General features: G+C 42.3%; 1 protein-coding gene across 7 annotated transcripts in view; it reads left to right on the forward strand.

Moving 5' to 3' along the window:
• Positions 1-16,574, forward strand: part of GTF2I (general transcription factor IIi) — a 154,499-nt gene that overhangs the window by 72,157 nt on the left and 65,768 nt on the right. For all 7 annotated transcript variants that reach the window (XM_021086344.1, XM_005661994.3, XM_005661991.3 and 4 more), the window contains exons 3-8: positions 2,215-2,353; positions 4,545-4,679; positions 6,584-6,767; positions 6,934-6,962; positions 12,488-12,542; positions 12,982-13,025. In XM_021086344.1, coding sequence (XP_020942003.1) covers positions 2,215-2,353; positions 4,545-4,679; positions 6,584-6,767; positions 6,934-6,962; positions 12,488-12,542; positions 12,982-13,025 — 586 coding nt within the window. The remainder of the gene's footprint in view (positions 1-2,214; positions 2,354-4,544; positions 4,680-6,583; positions 6,768-6,933; positions 6,963-12,487; positions 12,543-12,981; positions 13,026-16,574) is intronic.

The raw sequence follows: 16,574 nt of genomic DNA on the forward strand, positions 1-16,574 counted from the left end.
ACAGCTCTCCGAAATGCACTAGAACAAAATTAGTGCAGCATTGTTCATGCTGGGAACAGTTGTTGGCTCACCTCTGGGTTGCAAGTTCTCTACTGTGGCTTTATTACAGTTCAGAAGATTTCTGATCATCACAGTAGGTACAAAATTATTTGTTCAAGCTGTTGTCTTAAAGCAATATTATGTAAGTAATTTCCATTTAAGAAATTAGAGGTGGTTATTGTACAAATCAAAAACGAAGGAAGCTGTAGTTTTCAACAAATGATACCGGGGAAAAAGTCTTTATTGAGTTGTCGCATTAAATTCTAGATGAGTAGAGATAAAAAAATAGTCATATTAAGATAAAGTAAAAAGCTAGAAGAAAATATATGTAATTGTATGTTTAATTCCATAAACACCTTTTCTGTGCCTAAAATCAGTGAGGTACTTTGATGCATTAATAGAGAAACATATTAATGTAGAAGAAAATAAGCAAAAGATAGATTAATTTACAGAAAACTGTCTAAGGTACAGTATTCTTGAGTCTTAATACTAATCATCAGATTATTGATTATACGAAAGTACCCCTTGAAAGTGGTTTTGGGGAGTTCCCGTCGTGGCGCAGTGGTTAACGAATCCGACTAGGAACCATGAGGTTGCGGGTTCGGTCCCTGCCCTTGCTCAGTGGGTTAACGATCCGGCGTTGCCGTGAGCTGTGGTGTAGGTTGCAGACGTGGCTTGGATCCTGTGTTGCTGTGGCTCTGGCGTAGGCTGGCGGCCACAGCTCTGATTAGACCCCTAGCCTGGGAACCTCCATATGCCGCAGGAGCGGCCCAAGAAATAGCAAAAAGACAAAAAAAAAAACCAAAGAAAGTGGTTTTGGAATCGTGTGACTTAGCTCTTCTACATGTCCACATGGGATGGGTGTCAGGTGAGAGAACCTTCTTAGAAAGCAGTTTTCAGTAGGTGTTGAGAACCTTGAAAGTGTTTACCTTCAGAGTCCATTTTTTTGTTGTGGTTGTGGGTCATGTTTGACTCTTCTGAGACAGTCATTTAAGATACACATAAATATTTTATTCCGAGATTATTATTTCAGCGTGTTTTTTTAGGAGTGATAATTGGAATCACCAGCATTTTCAATGGGGTTTGCACTGAATGAATTCCTTTTTATCCCTAAAGTGGAATAGTATCTATTATAAGATTTTAGAAAATATTTAATCTCCTAGGGATTTACTTAGTTAAAGTATACTCATCTAAATGGGATTTCCCTGGTCTGTACATATGGAGATAAATTCGGAAGCTGCAATTATGTGATGGGAGCTATAAGGTGGCTTCCAGACCCCTTTACCCCAGCCTCTGTGAGTGTTAGAGGTCCCCTTGCCTGAGGTCTCTCCCTGGGGAGGCCTGTCTCGACTCCAGAGACCCCTTTACCCCAGCCTCTGTGAGTGTTAGAGGTCCCCTTGCCTGAGGTCTCTCCCTGGGGAGGCCTGTCTCGACTCCAGAGCCGAGATGCATTTCCCCCTGCAGGATTCTGCTCCCTGCACCGCAGTTACTGCGAGTGCTCGCCAGTAAGCCCGTTTGCCCAACGCTGGATCTTTGCCCCTGGGTATTTGACCTATAACAGATTATGAAGGATTTTTGCCCTTTTTCTTACAAGTTTGGTGATTTCTTTTGTTTAAAATCATGGTTAAAAACTATTATTTATTTATTTATTTATTTTTTTGGGTCTTTTTACCATTTTCTAGGGCTGCTCCCGCGGCATATGGAGGTTCCCAGGCTAGGGGTCGAATCGGAGCTGTAGCCTCCAGCCTACACCAGAGTCACAGCAACGCAGGATCCGAGCCGTGTCTGCGGCCTACACCACAGCTCACGGCAACGCCGGATCGTTAACCCACTGATTGAGGCCAGGGATCGAACCCTCAACTTCATGGTTCCTAGTCAGATTTGTTAACCACTGAGACATGAAGGGAACTCCATTAAAAACAATTTAAAAAGAGAAGTAGCTAACGAGTCCTACTAGGCCGTGAGCTGTGGTGTAGCTGTGGTGTAGCCTGGGAACCACCATGTGCCACCAGTGCTGCCCTAGAAAAGACGGAAAAGGCCAGAAACTAGCAACTTCACCCCATTTCAGATTAGGTATTTAGGCGAGTTAAGTGATAAGCTTTTGTAGTCAATCAGCAGAAACAGTGCTTTTAAAGATGTGTGTATAATCAAAGTTTTGATGTTTGTGTATTTTAGTGTAAAGAACTGGCCAAGTCCAAAGCTGAAGTGGCCTGCATTGCAGTGTATGAAACAGATGTATTTGTCGTTGGAACCGAAAGAGGACGTGCTTTTGTCAACACCAGAAAGGATTTTCAGAAGGATTTTGTAAAATATTGTAAGTGTTGCATTTTATAAATATTAAACCTAAATATTTATGGATAGCGTAGTATTTTCTTGTAAAGTAGACTGAGATTTATACATAAAAAAGATTTTCCGAAGTGTCATGGAGACATTTCAGAATGCTCAAACTGGATCGCTGACATGGTAACGTAGAAGAGGAATTACTGACGGGCCTAAGAAGAATGGTAAATGGTTATGGTACTGGACTCCTTGCTTGGTATCACTGTGGATAGTGAAACATATGAGGGAGAAGGTAGAGAAATTGTAAATTGATTAACATTTTTTACTTAGCTAAGCAGTTCTTTTCTTGAGAGATGTTTGGTGTTTTGACAAACAAATCTTTGCCTGTGCATTAAATTTGAGTAAGCATGAAGCGGAGTTAAACCCGTCTCCTTGATTCCCTCTTTGGAGTCTCTTATCCTCAGTCTTCAGAGAGTTTGTGAGCTTCCAATGAGGAGTTTATCCAGGGAGTGCGTTTATTTGATAGTGGAGCAAATGCAGTAGAGAAATCTCCTGGAAAGTGTTAATAACTAGGATCGTTTCACAATATCACAGTTTTGTTTTTTTTTTTGTTTGTTTGTTTGTTTGTTTTTTTGTTTTTTTTTTTTGTCTTTTTGCTATTTCTTGGGCCGCTTCCACGGCATATGGAGATTCCCAGGCTAGGGGTCAAATCGGAGCTGTAGCCACTGGCCTACGCCAGAGCCACAGCAACGCGGGATCCGAGCCGAGTCTGCAACCTACACCACAGCTCATGGCAACGCCGGATCGTTAACCCACTGAGCAAGGGCAGGGACCGAACCCGCAACCTCATGGTTCCTAGTCGGATTCGTTAACCACTGCGCCACGACGGGAACTCCAATATAAAAATTTTAATGGGGTATTTTGCATACTATTTTTCTTAATGCTAACTCTTTAAAATCCAGTGTAATTGCAAACTTAAACAACACATCTTAATTTGGACTGGTCACATTTCAAGTGTCAGTAGCCAGAAGGGCCTAGTGGCTATGGTGATAGACTTTACAACCAGAATTTTTTTTGTGTGTGGCAGGGGATGATCTTCCCATATTTAAGTTTGAGGTTTCTCTCTCTCTCTCTTTTTTTTTTTGTAATTGTCTTTTAGAGCTGCATCGGCAGCACATCGAGTTCCCAGGCTAGGGGTCTAATCGGAGCTATAGCCACTGGCCTGCACCACAGCCACAGCAATGTGGGATCTGAGCTGCGTCTGTGACCTACATCACAGCTTAACGCCAACGCTAGATCCTTAACCCACTGAGCGAGGCCAGGTATCAAACCGGCGTCCTCATGGATGCTAGTCGGGTTGTTAACCACTGAGCCATGTTGGGAACTCGTGAGCTTACTCTTAAGGTGTCTTTTCATTTTAAAAATATTAGTACCTAATTTTCACTTTGTAGAGTTTTTTAGTTATAGATACTTTTAATTTCAGAGATGATCACCGTTTCTTATCATTTCCACTGAAGTCATATATATCTTCTAAGGATTTTGTTTTGCTTTTTGTCTTTTAGGATTTTAAAGTTCTTCCTCCTTCTTTTCCTTTCTGTCAAATCATAAATGTTGGCATTAGGAAAAATACTCTTTTTTTTTTTTTTTTTTTTTGTCCTTTTGCTATTTCTTGGGCCGCTCCCTTGGCATATGGAGGTTCCTAGGCTAGGGGTTGAATCGGAGCTGTAGCTGCCAGCCTACGCCAGAGCCACAGCAACAAGGGATGTGAGCTGCGTCTGGGAGCTACACCACAGCTCATGGCAACGCCAGATCCTTAACCCATTGAGCAAGAAGGCCAGGGATCGAACCCGCAACCTCATGGTTCCTAGTCGGATTCGTTAACCACTGTGCCACGACGGGACCTCCAGGAAAAATATTCTTAGTAAAAGGCAAATATTGGCATTTCTGTTGTGGCTCAGTGGGTTACAAACTCAGCTAGTATCAGTGAAGGTGCAGATTCGAACCCTGGCCTTGCTCAGTGGGTTAAGGATTTGTGGCATAGATGTGGCTGAGATCCTGCATTTTTATGGCTGTGGTGTAGGCCTGCGGCTGTAGTTCTAATTTGGCCCCTAGCCTGGGAACTTTAATAGACATAGGAGTGGCCCTAAGAAGCCAAAAAAAAAAAAAAAAGAAGTCAAATATTAAGATAATGGGTATAGACCTTTTATATCGTTAATGTTTTGCAGGTGTTGAAGAAGAAGAAAAGGCTGCAGAGATGCATAAAATGAAATCTACAACCCAGGCAAATCGGATGAGTGTAGATGCTGTAGAGATTGAAACACTCAGAAAAACAGTTGAGGACTATTTCTGCTTTTGCTATGGTAGGATCATGAACTTGAATTTTCTAAAAGCTGTTTTACATAGTTGACTTTTTTTTTGTCTTTTTGTCCTTTTTTGGGGGGGCCACACCCACAGCATATGGAGGCTCCCAGGCTAGGGGTCAAATTGGAGCTGTAGCCACCGGCCTATGCCACAGCCACAGCAACGTGGGATCCAAGCCTTGTCTGCGACTTACACCACAGCTCACGGCAACGCCCGATCCTTAACCCACTGAGGGAGGCCAGGGATCAAACCCGCAACCTTATGGTTACTAGTCAGCTTCGTTAACCACTGAGCCGCAACGGGGATTCCATGTAGTTGACTTTTAAAGGAAAATTACGCAATTGACCTAACAATCATAGAACACACTTTCACAGTTGAATGGATTAATTCCCAAATGTTGGGTTAATGTTATGCATGAAGTGACTTTCCTCTTCCTTTTATTATGTAGTAGATTTTAAGGAAGTGACTTTCCAGTTTGTAGGAACCTGGAAACAAACATAGTTATCAGAGGTTTTTTTGTTTTTGTTTTTTTTTTTTTTAAAAACAATGGTAAAGAAAAAGACTTCTCTTGTGCTGCATCTGGTATTGTCATTGCAGTGGCTTGTGTCACTGCTGTGGTGCTGGTTTGTTCCCTGACCTGGGAGCTTCCGCATGATGAGGGCGCAGCCAAAAAAAGAAGAAAAAAAAAAAAAAAAAGCAGTTTTAAGTCCACAGCAAAATCCAGAGGAGTGTACAGAGATTTTCATTATACCTCCTGTCCCCACATGTGCATGGCCTCCCATAGCAACATCCTCCACTAGAGAAACTATAGCAACACGTCATGATCACCTAAAAAGGGCTGGGTTTTGTTTTGGGGTGTTTTTTTTTTTTTCTTTCTTTCTTTCTTTTTTTTTTTGGCTGTGCTTACAGTATGTGGAAATTCCTGGGCCAGGGGTCGAACCCAGGCCATAGCAGTGACAATGAGGGACCTTAACTGACTGTGCACAGGGGATCTCCTGTTTATTTATTTATTTATTTATTTAGTCTTTTTGCTATTTCTTGGGCCGCTCCCGCAGCATATGGAGGTTCCCAGGTTAGGGGTCCAATCTGCGCTGTAGCCACCGGCCTATACCAGAGCCACAGCAACGCGGGATCCGAGCCACGTCTGCAACCTACACTACAGCTCACGGCAACGCCAGATCCTTAACCCACTGAGCAAGGGCAGAGACCGAACCCGCAACCTCATGGTTCCTAGTCGGATTCGTTAACCACTGCGCCACCACGGGAACTCCTCCTGTTTATTTTTGATGTGTGTGCTGATCTCACCAAGCCCCTGCAAAACCCACCTTTTGTTAATCCAGTTGTTTGGTAAACAAACCTCTTTTAAAGAAAAAGGTAGAGATGGGGAGGATATAAGTTACACGCTGAGGTTGTAGGTCCAATTTAACTCTAGGCAATGCGGTTTCTAGCTTGTGTGGGCTTATTTTCTGATACACACAGGTAGCTGACAGCATATATTTATTGGTGAAGTAGGTTGTGTTTCTCTAATAAATTTTTAGTGAGAATATTAGCCAGAAATTGCCTTACATTTTATGGTAACATTTGTCAAGCTTCCATGTTTTGAGGCTGAGTTGTATATGAAAAGATTGTGTTGTACCAAGCAGGGGCCATTGTTCCTTTCTTTCTGTGTGGGTTTTATATAAATATTTTAGATACTTTTTGGCTTTTTGGTTTCATTTTGAGCTTAGACCTCTACTAACATGGTGATAGGGCCTGTGGTATTAATGTGGTTTTGAGATTAGATATTACAAAAAACACGGGTGCCATTTATTTAGTGACGATAACTTCATGATGGTTTAGTTTTTTAAATCTTCCCATGTAATGGTCATTCTCTTTCTACTTCATCCCTGTTCCTTAACCCCAGGGAAAGCTTTAGGCAAATCAACAGTTGTACCTGTTCCATATGAAAAGATGCTACGAGATCAGTCAGCTGTGGTGGTACAGGGGCTTCCAGAAGGAGTTGCCTTTAAACATCCTGAGAACTATGATCTTGCTACCCTGAAGTGGATTTTGGAGAACAAGGCAGGGATTTCATTCATCATTAAGAGGTGAAGTACTTTTACCTCTTTCCTTCAACAGTTTATTTGCATAAAATTAATACTCCGCTTAATGTATTTTAAAAATTCTTATTTACTATAGAAGTCGTTTAAATTTGCTTAATGATGATTTGATTTTGTGTATTCACGTGTAGTTCTTTGTTTTGTTTTAATGCAGACCTTTCCTGGAGCCAAAGAAGCACCTAGGTAAGTGACTGTATTGCTTGCATAAGTGGATGCATTCCTAAACCTGTTGTGTCTAATTTAATAATTTTTTTTTTTTTTGTCTTTTTAGGGCTGCACCAATGGTATGGGGAGGTTCCCAGGCTAGGGATTGAATTGGAGCTACAGCTGCTGATGTACACTGCAGCCTCAGCAACGAGGGATCTGAGCCACCTCTGTGACCTACACCACAGCTCATGGCAACGCAAGATCCTTAACCCACTTAGCGAGGCTGAGGATCGAACCCGTGTCCTCATGGATCTAGTTGAGCCAAAATGGGAACTCCTTCATACATTTTTATGATTTCTCCCTTTATTTTCTTTGAGAATGTGATGTAAGATGTTTTAGAATGGAGCATTTATATAAACCAGTGAGAGGACTTGTTTTTTATTTTCAGCTCAGCTACTTGCTTCAGGGTGTATTTAAAGTTTTGTGTCTGCATTGTCAAAGGTCATATATTGGATCTGCCTCATTTCCCAGAAATATGAGTCTGATTTAATGTATATAATGCTCATTGAGGAGGCATGGTGATACTGGGCATGAGATTCGGTGAGGAGGGGAAACACAGCCTTATACAAACATGAAGGCTTTTTAGTGCAAAGGAGTCTAATGGGATGAACCGTCCATAACGTCCTCATAACAAGAGCACAGTGTACTGCTGTAGGAATGGGTGGGAGGTCTGTTGGGGGAAGCCCAGGAGAGTGTTGAGGAAGGGGGCTTGAAGATGGGCTCCTGGGAGTTCCCGTCGTGGCTCAGCGAGTAACCAACCCAACTAGTATCCATGAGGATGTGGGTTCGATCCCTGGCCTTGCCCAGTGGGTTAAGGATCTGGCGTTGCCATGGGCTGTGGTGTAGATCACAGACACGGCTCGGATCTGGTGTTGTTGTGGCTGAGGTGTAGGCTGGTGCCTACAGCTCTGATTGGACCCCTGGCCTGGGAATCTCCATTTGCCTTGGGTGTGGCCCTTAAAAAAAAAAAAAAAAAGAAAAGAAAGAAATAAGATGGGCCCTTGAAAGATGAGGGGGATGTCAGTAGGACTTGCTTCCGGGAAGTCTAGCCATTCTGTTTGAAGGGAAAAGGGAAATTTAGAAGACTAGTACCCTTTGGAGCCAGGTTTATTTGAGACTTTTAAAAATAAATAACCATTGTCGTTGGCAACTTCTTAACAACATAAACATGAAAGGACAAAATAAAGTACAGACACCCAAATATGCTGTTTTCTATTAAGTAATCTTTGTTATTCTCACCATGATGAAAAGATTAATTTTTTTCAAAGCCTTATTGAGGTATAGTTGATGTGCCCAAAGGTTAACCCATTTTAAATATACAGTCCAGTGATTTTTGGTAAGTTTACGAAAACCAATTTTACAACTGTTGTTTTTTTTTTCTTTTCCACATTACTTTTCTTTTTTTCTTTTTGGCTATGCCTGTGGCATGTGCAGATTCCCAGATCAGCACCACAGCAGGGACCTGAGCCACAGCAGTGACTCTAGGTCCTTAACCTGCTATATCACCGGGGAACTCCCTATAGAAATTTTAATCTTAGAATACTTTTGTTATCCCCGTCACTGTTATTTCATCAATGTTATATGAATGAAATACATAGTATATATACTAGATTCTTTTGTGATTACTGTTTTCACTCAGCATAATTCAGTTGAGATTCATTCAGATTGTGAGGGTATAAATTTTTTACCTTTTTATTGATGAATAGTAAGTATTCTACTGTATGAATAAACCACCTTTTTATCTCTTCAACACTTGGTAGACATTTAGATTATGAATAATTTTTTTTATGTTTTTTAGGGCCCCACCCATGGCATATAGAGGCTCTGAGGCTAATGGTCGAATTGGAGCTGTAGCCACTGGTCTACGCCACAGCCACAGCAATGCCAGATCCCAGCCATGTCTGCGACCTACACCACAGCTCACGGCAATGCCGGATCCGTAACCCATGAGCAAGGCCAGGGATCAAATCTGCATCCTATGGATACCAGTCACATTTGTTTCTGCTGAGCCATGCCTTGCTCTGGAAAGGATGTCCAATACATTTCTAAGTAGAAGCATCCATGGCAGACATTGCTTTATTCCTGATATTAGGAGGAAGGCATACAGGCCATTCTGTTCCGTTATGACGTTAGCTGTTGGTTTTTGTACCTATACCTTTTTAAAGATTGAGAAAGAATGGATTTATTTGTCATGTTTAAGTTCAAATTGACTTTTTCTTGCTTATAATTTTTTTCCCCTGAAGTATCCTAGATTAGCTTTAGCTTGCTGTTTATATTTTATTTATTCAAAATTTTGTTTTAGTTGCACATGCAGAAGTTCCTGGGCAAGGGATCGAACCTGTGCTGCAGCAGTGAGCTGAGCTACAGCAGTGACAATGCTGAGTTTTTACCCTGCTAGGCTACCAGCAACTCCAAGCATTCTTCTGTAGGGTGTTTTGTAATAACGAATTGTTCGGAGTTCCCGTTTTGGCTCAGTGGTTAACGAATCCGACTAGGAACCATGAGGTTGTGGATTCGATCCCTGGCCTTGCTCAGTGGGTTAAGGATCCGTCGTTGCTGTGAGCTGTGGTGTAGGTCGAAGACGTGGCTCAGATCCTGTGATGCCGTGGCTCTGGCGTAGGCCGGCAGCTACATCTCCCATTAGACTTCTAGCCTGGGAACCTCCATATGCCATGGGAGCAGCCCTAGAAAAGGCAAAAAGACAAAAAAAAAAGAGAGAGAGAGAATTGTCCATGTGGGTGGGTTTGTATGACTCAGCTTTTTTTGCCATACCAACTTTCAAAATAATGGAAAAGTTGGGATTGTATTTTTCGGTTTAAAAAATAACAGCTTGGGAGTTCCCTGTTGTGGCTCAGTGGTTAATGAATCTGACTAGGAACCATGAGGTTGTGGGTTCGATGCCTGGCCTTACTCAGTGTGTTAAGGATCTGGCGTTGCCCTGAGCTGTGGTGTAGGTTGCTGATTTGGCTCGGATCCCACGTTGCTATGGCTGTGGTGTAGGCCGGTGGCTACAGCTCCGATTAGACCCCTAGCCTGGGAACTCCATATGCCGTGGGAGTGGCCTTAGAAAAGGTGGTTTAAAAACAAAATAAATAAATAAATAAAAAATAACAGCTTGGATTCTATCCCTAGCCTGGGAATGTCCGTATGCCATAGATGTGCCCCCCAAAAGCCTACAAACCAAAACCAACAACAACCAAAAATAGCTTTTTTGAGATAGGAATGACATACAATAAAGTACACATATTTAAAGCATTAAAAGGAGTTCCTGTCGTGGCTCAGCGGTCATGAATCCAACTAGTATCCATGAGGACGAGGGTTCAGATCCCTGGCCTCACTCAGTGGGTTAAGGATCCGTCGTTGCCTTGAGTTGCGGTGTAGGTTGAAGACGCAGCTTGGATCCCAAGTTGCTGTGGCTGTGCTGTAGGCCGGCAGCTGTGCCGAGTTATGACCTAGATACACTGAGAAAACCATCACTACAGTCAGGATCATCACATCCTCACATCTTTTCACCCCCACTACTCATACCCTTGGTAATTCCTCCTTTTTTCCCCCCTAACTCGTCCCCAGGCAACCGCTCATCGTGTTTTCAGTACAGGTTTGTTTACATTTTCTAGGTTTCTTAAAAATGGAATCTTAAATTGTATACTCCTTTTTCTGTTTGTTTGGCTTCTTCTTTTGCAATTTATTTGTGCTTCACGTATTGATGTTTTTTATTTATTTCGTTGATAGTATTCTTCTGGATAGATAAACTACAATTTGCCCATGAAAATTTGGGTTTCCATTTATTGGCTGTTACAGAGACAGTGTGAATTTTTGAGTGCAAGGTTTTGTTTTGTTTCGATTTGTTGTGGCCCACACCTGCGGCATGTGGAAGTTCCCTGGGCCAGGGATGGAAACTGCGCCACAAAAGCAACACGGGCTGCTGCAGTGACAATGCTGGATGGCTAGCTGCTCAGCCACCAGGGAACTTCTTTCTTTTTTCATTTTTTCAAACAGTGGATTTTAGTATAGTTACAAGACATACAGCTATCACCCATCTTACCACCCCGAAAAGAACCCTGTAACTGTTACAATCACTGTTTTCCAGTTCTTCTGAGCCAGATCTAGTCTTATTCTTCATTATTAGAGTAATACTATGTGCTGTATTTGTTTCACTGATAAAAATTAGGTCTTTTTTTGAGTTCTCTGGCAGCTCAGTGAGTTAAGGATCTGTCATTGTCACTTTGGCCGCTTGGGCAGCTGCTGTGGTGCCAGTTCAACCCCTGCTGTGGTGCCAGTTCAACCCCTGCCCTGAGACCTTTTGCATGCCGCAGGTGTGGCCAAAAGAAAAAAATCTTTTTCATTAAAGGGAGGGTTCTTGGAGTTCCTGTCGTGGCTCAGCAGAAACAAATCTGACTAGGAACCATGAGTTTGTGGGTTTGATCCCTGGGCTCTCTCAGTGGGTTAAAGATCCGGTGTTGCCGTGAGCTGTGGCGTGGGATGCACACATGGCTCAGATCTGGTGTTGCTGTGGCTCTGGCGTAGGCCGGTGGCTACAGCTCCAATTCAACCCCTAGCCTGAGAACCTCCATATGCTGTGGGTGTGGGCCTCAAAAGACAAAAAAAAAGGGTTCTCATGGGTGAGGATGTAAAGGCTATTAGATGATCATCATCCCTAATTGTCTTATGTGGAAGAACGAAAGTTTTTAAAAACATATTTTTAAATTTTTTTTTTCTCTTTATGGCCCTATCCGAGGCATATGGAAATTCCCAGGCTAACGGTTGAATTGGAGTTGCAGATGCCTACGCCACAGCCACAATGCTGTGTCTTTTTAGGGCCACACCCGCGGCATATGGAGGTTCCCAGGCCAGGGGTCTAATTGGAGCTATAGCTGCCAGCCAGAGACACAGCAACTTGGGATCCGAGCTGCATCTGCAGCCTACGCTACAGCTCATGGCAACGGCAGATCCTTAATCCACTGAAAGAGGCCTGGGATCAAACATGCACCCTCATGGTTCCTAGTCGGATTCATTAACCACTGAGCCACGATGGGAACTCCTCAAAAGACATTCTTTATTTATTTTTATTTTTTTTATTTTTTATTTTTTTGGTCTTTTTGCCTTTTCTAGGGCTGCTTCCGCGGCACATGGAGATTCCCAGGCTAGGGGTCCATTTGGAGCTGTAGCCGCCGGCCTACGCCACAGCCCCACAGCAACGCCAGATCCAAGCCGCATCTGCAACCTTCATCACAGTTCACAGCAACGCTGGATCCTTAACCCACCAAGCAAGGCCAGGGATCAAACCCGCAACCTCATGGTTCCTAGTCGGATTCGTTAACCACTGAGCCACGACGGGAACTCCAGGACACTCTTTTAAACTAACACAGCACTCAATTCTAAAGACCCTGAGCTGTGAACTCCCTTCCCCCACTTCATTCTGTATTTAGGAACTTTGGAAATGTTAGTTGTACTTAAAGCATTGGCAAAATCTAAATCTAATTTTTTTTTTTTGTACATAGGTGGTCGTGTGATGGTAACAGATACTGAAAGGTCAATGCTCTCTCCAGGTGGAAGGTAACGCGTGTTTCATTAGCACTAATGAACCTCCACCCCTCATCAAGTTTAGTGTTGAGATCATTCGGGTATTAGAATAGCAAAAATCGAATCATGTGGGGGTCCTATGAAAATGCACTTTTTGATGTGATTAGTTTTGAATGGTAATATTTCCTGAGTGAAGCTGACGTGATGGAAGGTTCTTTATACAATGGAATTTTCTAGTCTCTTGTTTTGTTGTACTCCTTCCCCACCTCAGAAAAGGTTGATTGGAATTAAAAGTACTAAATTAAATTGACAGGTCATATTTTTGTCAGAATAAATATCTTAAGCAAGTCACTTGTGCATTGAGCTTGATCAGGTGAGTGAGTTTATTTGTTGGAATCCAGGCCGTTTGAATGCTTACTCTGTGAGTGGCCCTCATAAGGCAGAGCTTCATCAGAGCTTCTTTTCCTTGCAGTTGTGGCCCCATCAAAGTGAAAACTGAACCCACAGAAGATTCTGGTACGTACTAGTAGTGCCTTTATTTATTCATTTATTTTAATGGCCACACCTGCAGCATATGGACGTTCCCAGCCAGAGAGTTGAGTCCAAGCCACAGCTGCAACCTACACCACTGTGCAGCAGTGCCAATTCCTTTAACCCACTGTGCTGAGCCAGGGATTGAACCTGTGCCTCTGCAGTGACCCGAGCCGCCAAAGTCAGGTTCTTAACTCACTGTACACATTGAGAACTCCTGTACTAGTGCTGTTACAACCAATCGTGAAACTGAAATGAAGCCTTTTCTGTAATGTATACGGTTATATTTTGACTCATTACTTAGTGTTTTGGTGAGAAGTAGAACAAATTTATTCCAGTGGTGAATTGTTTCCTAATGATACATACCATATGATACTAATACCACAAAAGATAGTAATTCGTTTGATAAATTACTAGAAATTCATTTCCAATTATATGTTTGTAGACAAAATTTTTTTTTCCTTATTAGGGCTGCACCCACACGGCATATGGAAGTTTCCAGGCTAGGGGTCAGATCAGCACTGTAGCTGCCAGCCTATGCCACAGCCACAGCCACACCAGATCCGAGCTTTGTCTGCGACCTACATTGCAGCTTAATGGCAACACTGGATCCTTAACCCCTGAGTAGGGCCAGGGATTGAACCTGCATCCTCTTGGGTACTAGTCAGGTTTCTTACTGCTGAGCCACAATGGCAACTCCTGTAAACAAAATTTATTAGTTTTTTCAATTGCACGGGAATAATAATAAATGTCATCTAGTTCTACATTATTTTTTAATAAAAGTCAACATAAAAAAGTCAATGTAATATCCTTTTGATTCTCCTTTTTCCCTTTGCAGTCCCATTTTGTTACTCTACAAGGAAACTCTAAGCTGTTTTTGGTGTTTAATTCTTTGTTTTTAAGTGTCATGCTTATATTGTTATTTCATAGGCTTTTTACTGAAATTATAATAAAGAATTTTCCTGTCTTAATGTGAAATTCAGTGATGTTTAGTAAATAGATAGAGTTTTGTAATGATCACCACAGCCAAGTTTTAGAGCATTTCCATCACCTCAGAAACCTGGTACCCATTTGTAGTCACTTTCTATTCCCATCACTAATCTGTTTTCAGGTTTTATAGGATTGTCTTATCTGAACCTTTCATATAAGCAGAATCATACAATATGTGGTGTTTTGCTTCTTTTATTCATCATGATTTGAGGCCCATCTTCAGAAAAGTTGTAGCATCTATAAATGGAACATATATGAATACTATTCCGTTGTATGGATTGCTACCTTTTCTTTATTCATTTGCCATTTGACGGACATTTGAGTTATTTCCACTTTTTGGCTGTTTTCAATAACGTGAGGAGTTCCCGTCGTGGCTCAGTGGTTAACGAATCCGACTAGGAACCATGAGGTTGTGGGTTCGGTCCCTGCCCTTGCTCAGTGGGTTAAGGATCCGGCTTGCTGTGAGCTGTGGTGTAGGTTGCAGACGAGGTTCGGATCCCGCATTGCTGTGGCCCTGGTGTAGGCTGGCGGCTACAGCTCCGAATGGACCCCTAGCCTGGGAACCCCCATATGCCGCGGGAGCGGCCCAAGAAATTGCAAAAAGACAAAACAACAACAACAACAAAAAAAACCAATAACGTGAATATCCATATACATGTCTGTGGTTATGTGTCCTCATTTTCTTTGGGTAGATACATAGCAGTGAATTGAGAGTCTTTGGTAACTCTCTCTTTGCTTAACTTTTAGGCAACTAACAAATTGTTTTCCTAAGTGATTGCATCATTTTATGTTCTTTGCAGCTGTGTATGAGGGTTTCAGTTTTTCCATAGCTTGATCAACACTTGTTTTTGTCTGTCTTTCTTGTTTATTGCAATTCAAGTGGTTTTTCTTCTTTTCCCATCCCTCCCTCTTTCCTTCCTTTCTTTTGCTTTTATTTATTCATTTATTCATGTATTTAGTCTTTTTATGGCCGCATCTGTGGCATATAGAGGTTCCCAGGCTAGGAGCTGAGTTGGAGCTGTAGCTGCCAGCCTACGCCACAGCCATAGCAATGCCAGATCCAAGTGCCATCCGCGACCAGTGTCACAGCTTGTGGCGATGCTGGATCCTTTAACCTACTGAGTGAGGCCAGGGATCAAATCTGCATCCTCATAGATTGTAGTCGGGTTCTTAACCTGCTGAGCCACAACAGGAACTCCTTTTATGCTTTTAAATAGGCGTTTTATGTTTAGTGCATCTTTAGTTTCACAGCAAAATTGGGCAGAAAGCAGTGTTCCATATACCTTCTACTTCCCTCCCCCAACATGCACAGCCTCCCCTACTATTAACACAGGCATCAGAGTGCTACACTTGTTATAGTTGATGAACCATATTCACCCGAAGTCCTTGAGTTTACATCAGAGTTCAGACAAACATATGATGTATAATGACACGTCTCCACCATTAGAGGACCATACAGTGTAGTTTCACCGCCCTAAAACTCCTCCATGCTCTCTCTATGCCTGTTCATCTCTCTTTCCACCCTTAGATCAGGCCATGACTGGTCTTTTTACATGTCTATCATGCTTTTAATCACATTTTTCTAATGACGTTGAACATCTTTGTATGTGCTCATTAGCCATCCACGTATCATTGATGAAATATCCTTTAAAATCTTTTGCCCATGTTTTAGTTGGGCTGTCCTTCCTTCTTTCCTCCTCCTCCGTCCCTTCCTTCCTTGCCTTAAAGAGTTCCTTATATATTATGGATACAAGTCTTTTTGCCATCTTCTTGGGCCACTCCTGCGGCATATGGAGGTTCCCAGGCTAGGGGTCGAATTGGAGCTGTAGCCACCGGCCTCCACCAGAGCCACAGCAACGGGGGTTCCGAGCTACGTCTGCGACCTACACCACAGCTCATGGCAATGCTGGATCCTTAACCCACTGAGTAAGGCCAGGGATCGAACCTGCAACCTCATGGTTCCTAGTCGGATTTGTTAACCACTGAGCCACGATGGGAACTCCTGGATACAAGTCTTTTATCAGAAATAAGATTTTGTGGCAGTTTCTGCCCTGGCGCATTGGATTAAGGATCCGGTGTTGCTGCAGTTGTGGCACAGGTTGCGTTGCAGCTGCAATCCCTGTCCTGAGAACATACTTAATGCTGTAGGTATGGCCAGAAGAAAAAAGGTTGTGTCAATACATTCTTTTAGTCTGTGGGTCTTTTTGCTGATGTCCTTTGAAGCCTAGAAGTTTTAAAATTTTTTTGTATTTTTTAATTAAAGCGTAGTTGACTTACAGTGTTTTGCCAATTTTTGCTATAGAACAAAAAATGACCTAGTTATACATACATAGACATTCCTTTTTAAAAATTACTTAATGAATTCTGTTACATTTATAGGTGCACAACAATAATCACAACCAAATTTTATAGCATTTCCATCCCAAATCCTCAGTGTATCCCCCCACCCCCAACCTGTCTCATTTGGAAACCATAAGTTTTTCAAGGTCTGAGAGTCCATATCTGTTCTGCAAAGAAGTTCATTGTGTCCTTTTTTTACATCCT

This window comes from Sus scrofa, chromosome 3 (assembly GCF_000003025.6).
Source record: "Sus scrofa isolate TJ Tabasco breed Duroc chromosome 3, Sscrofa11.1, whole genome shotgun sequence".
Lineage (NCBI taxonomy): Eukaryota > Metazoa > Chordata > Mammalia > Artiodactyla > Suidae > Sus > Sus scrofa.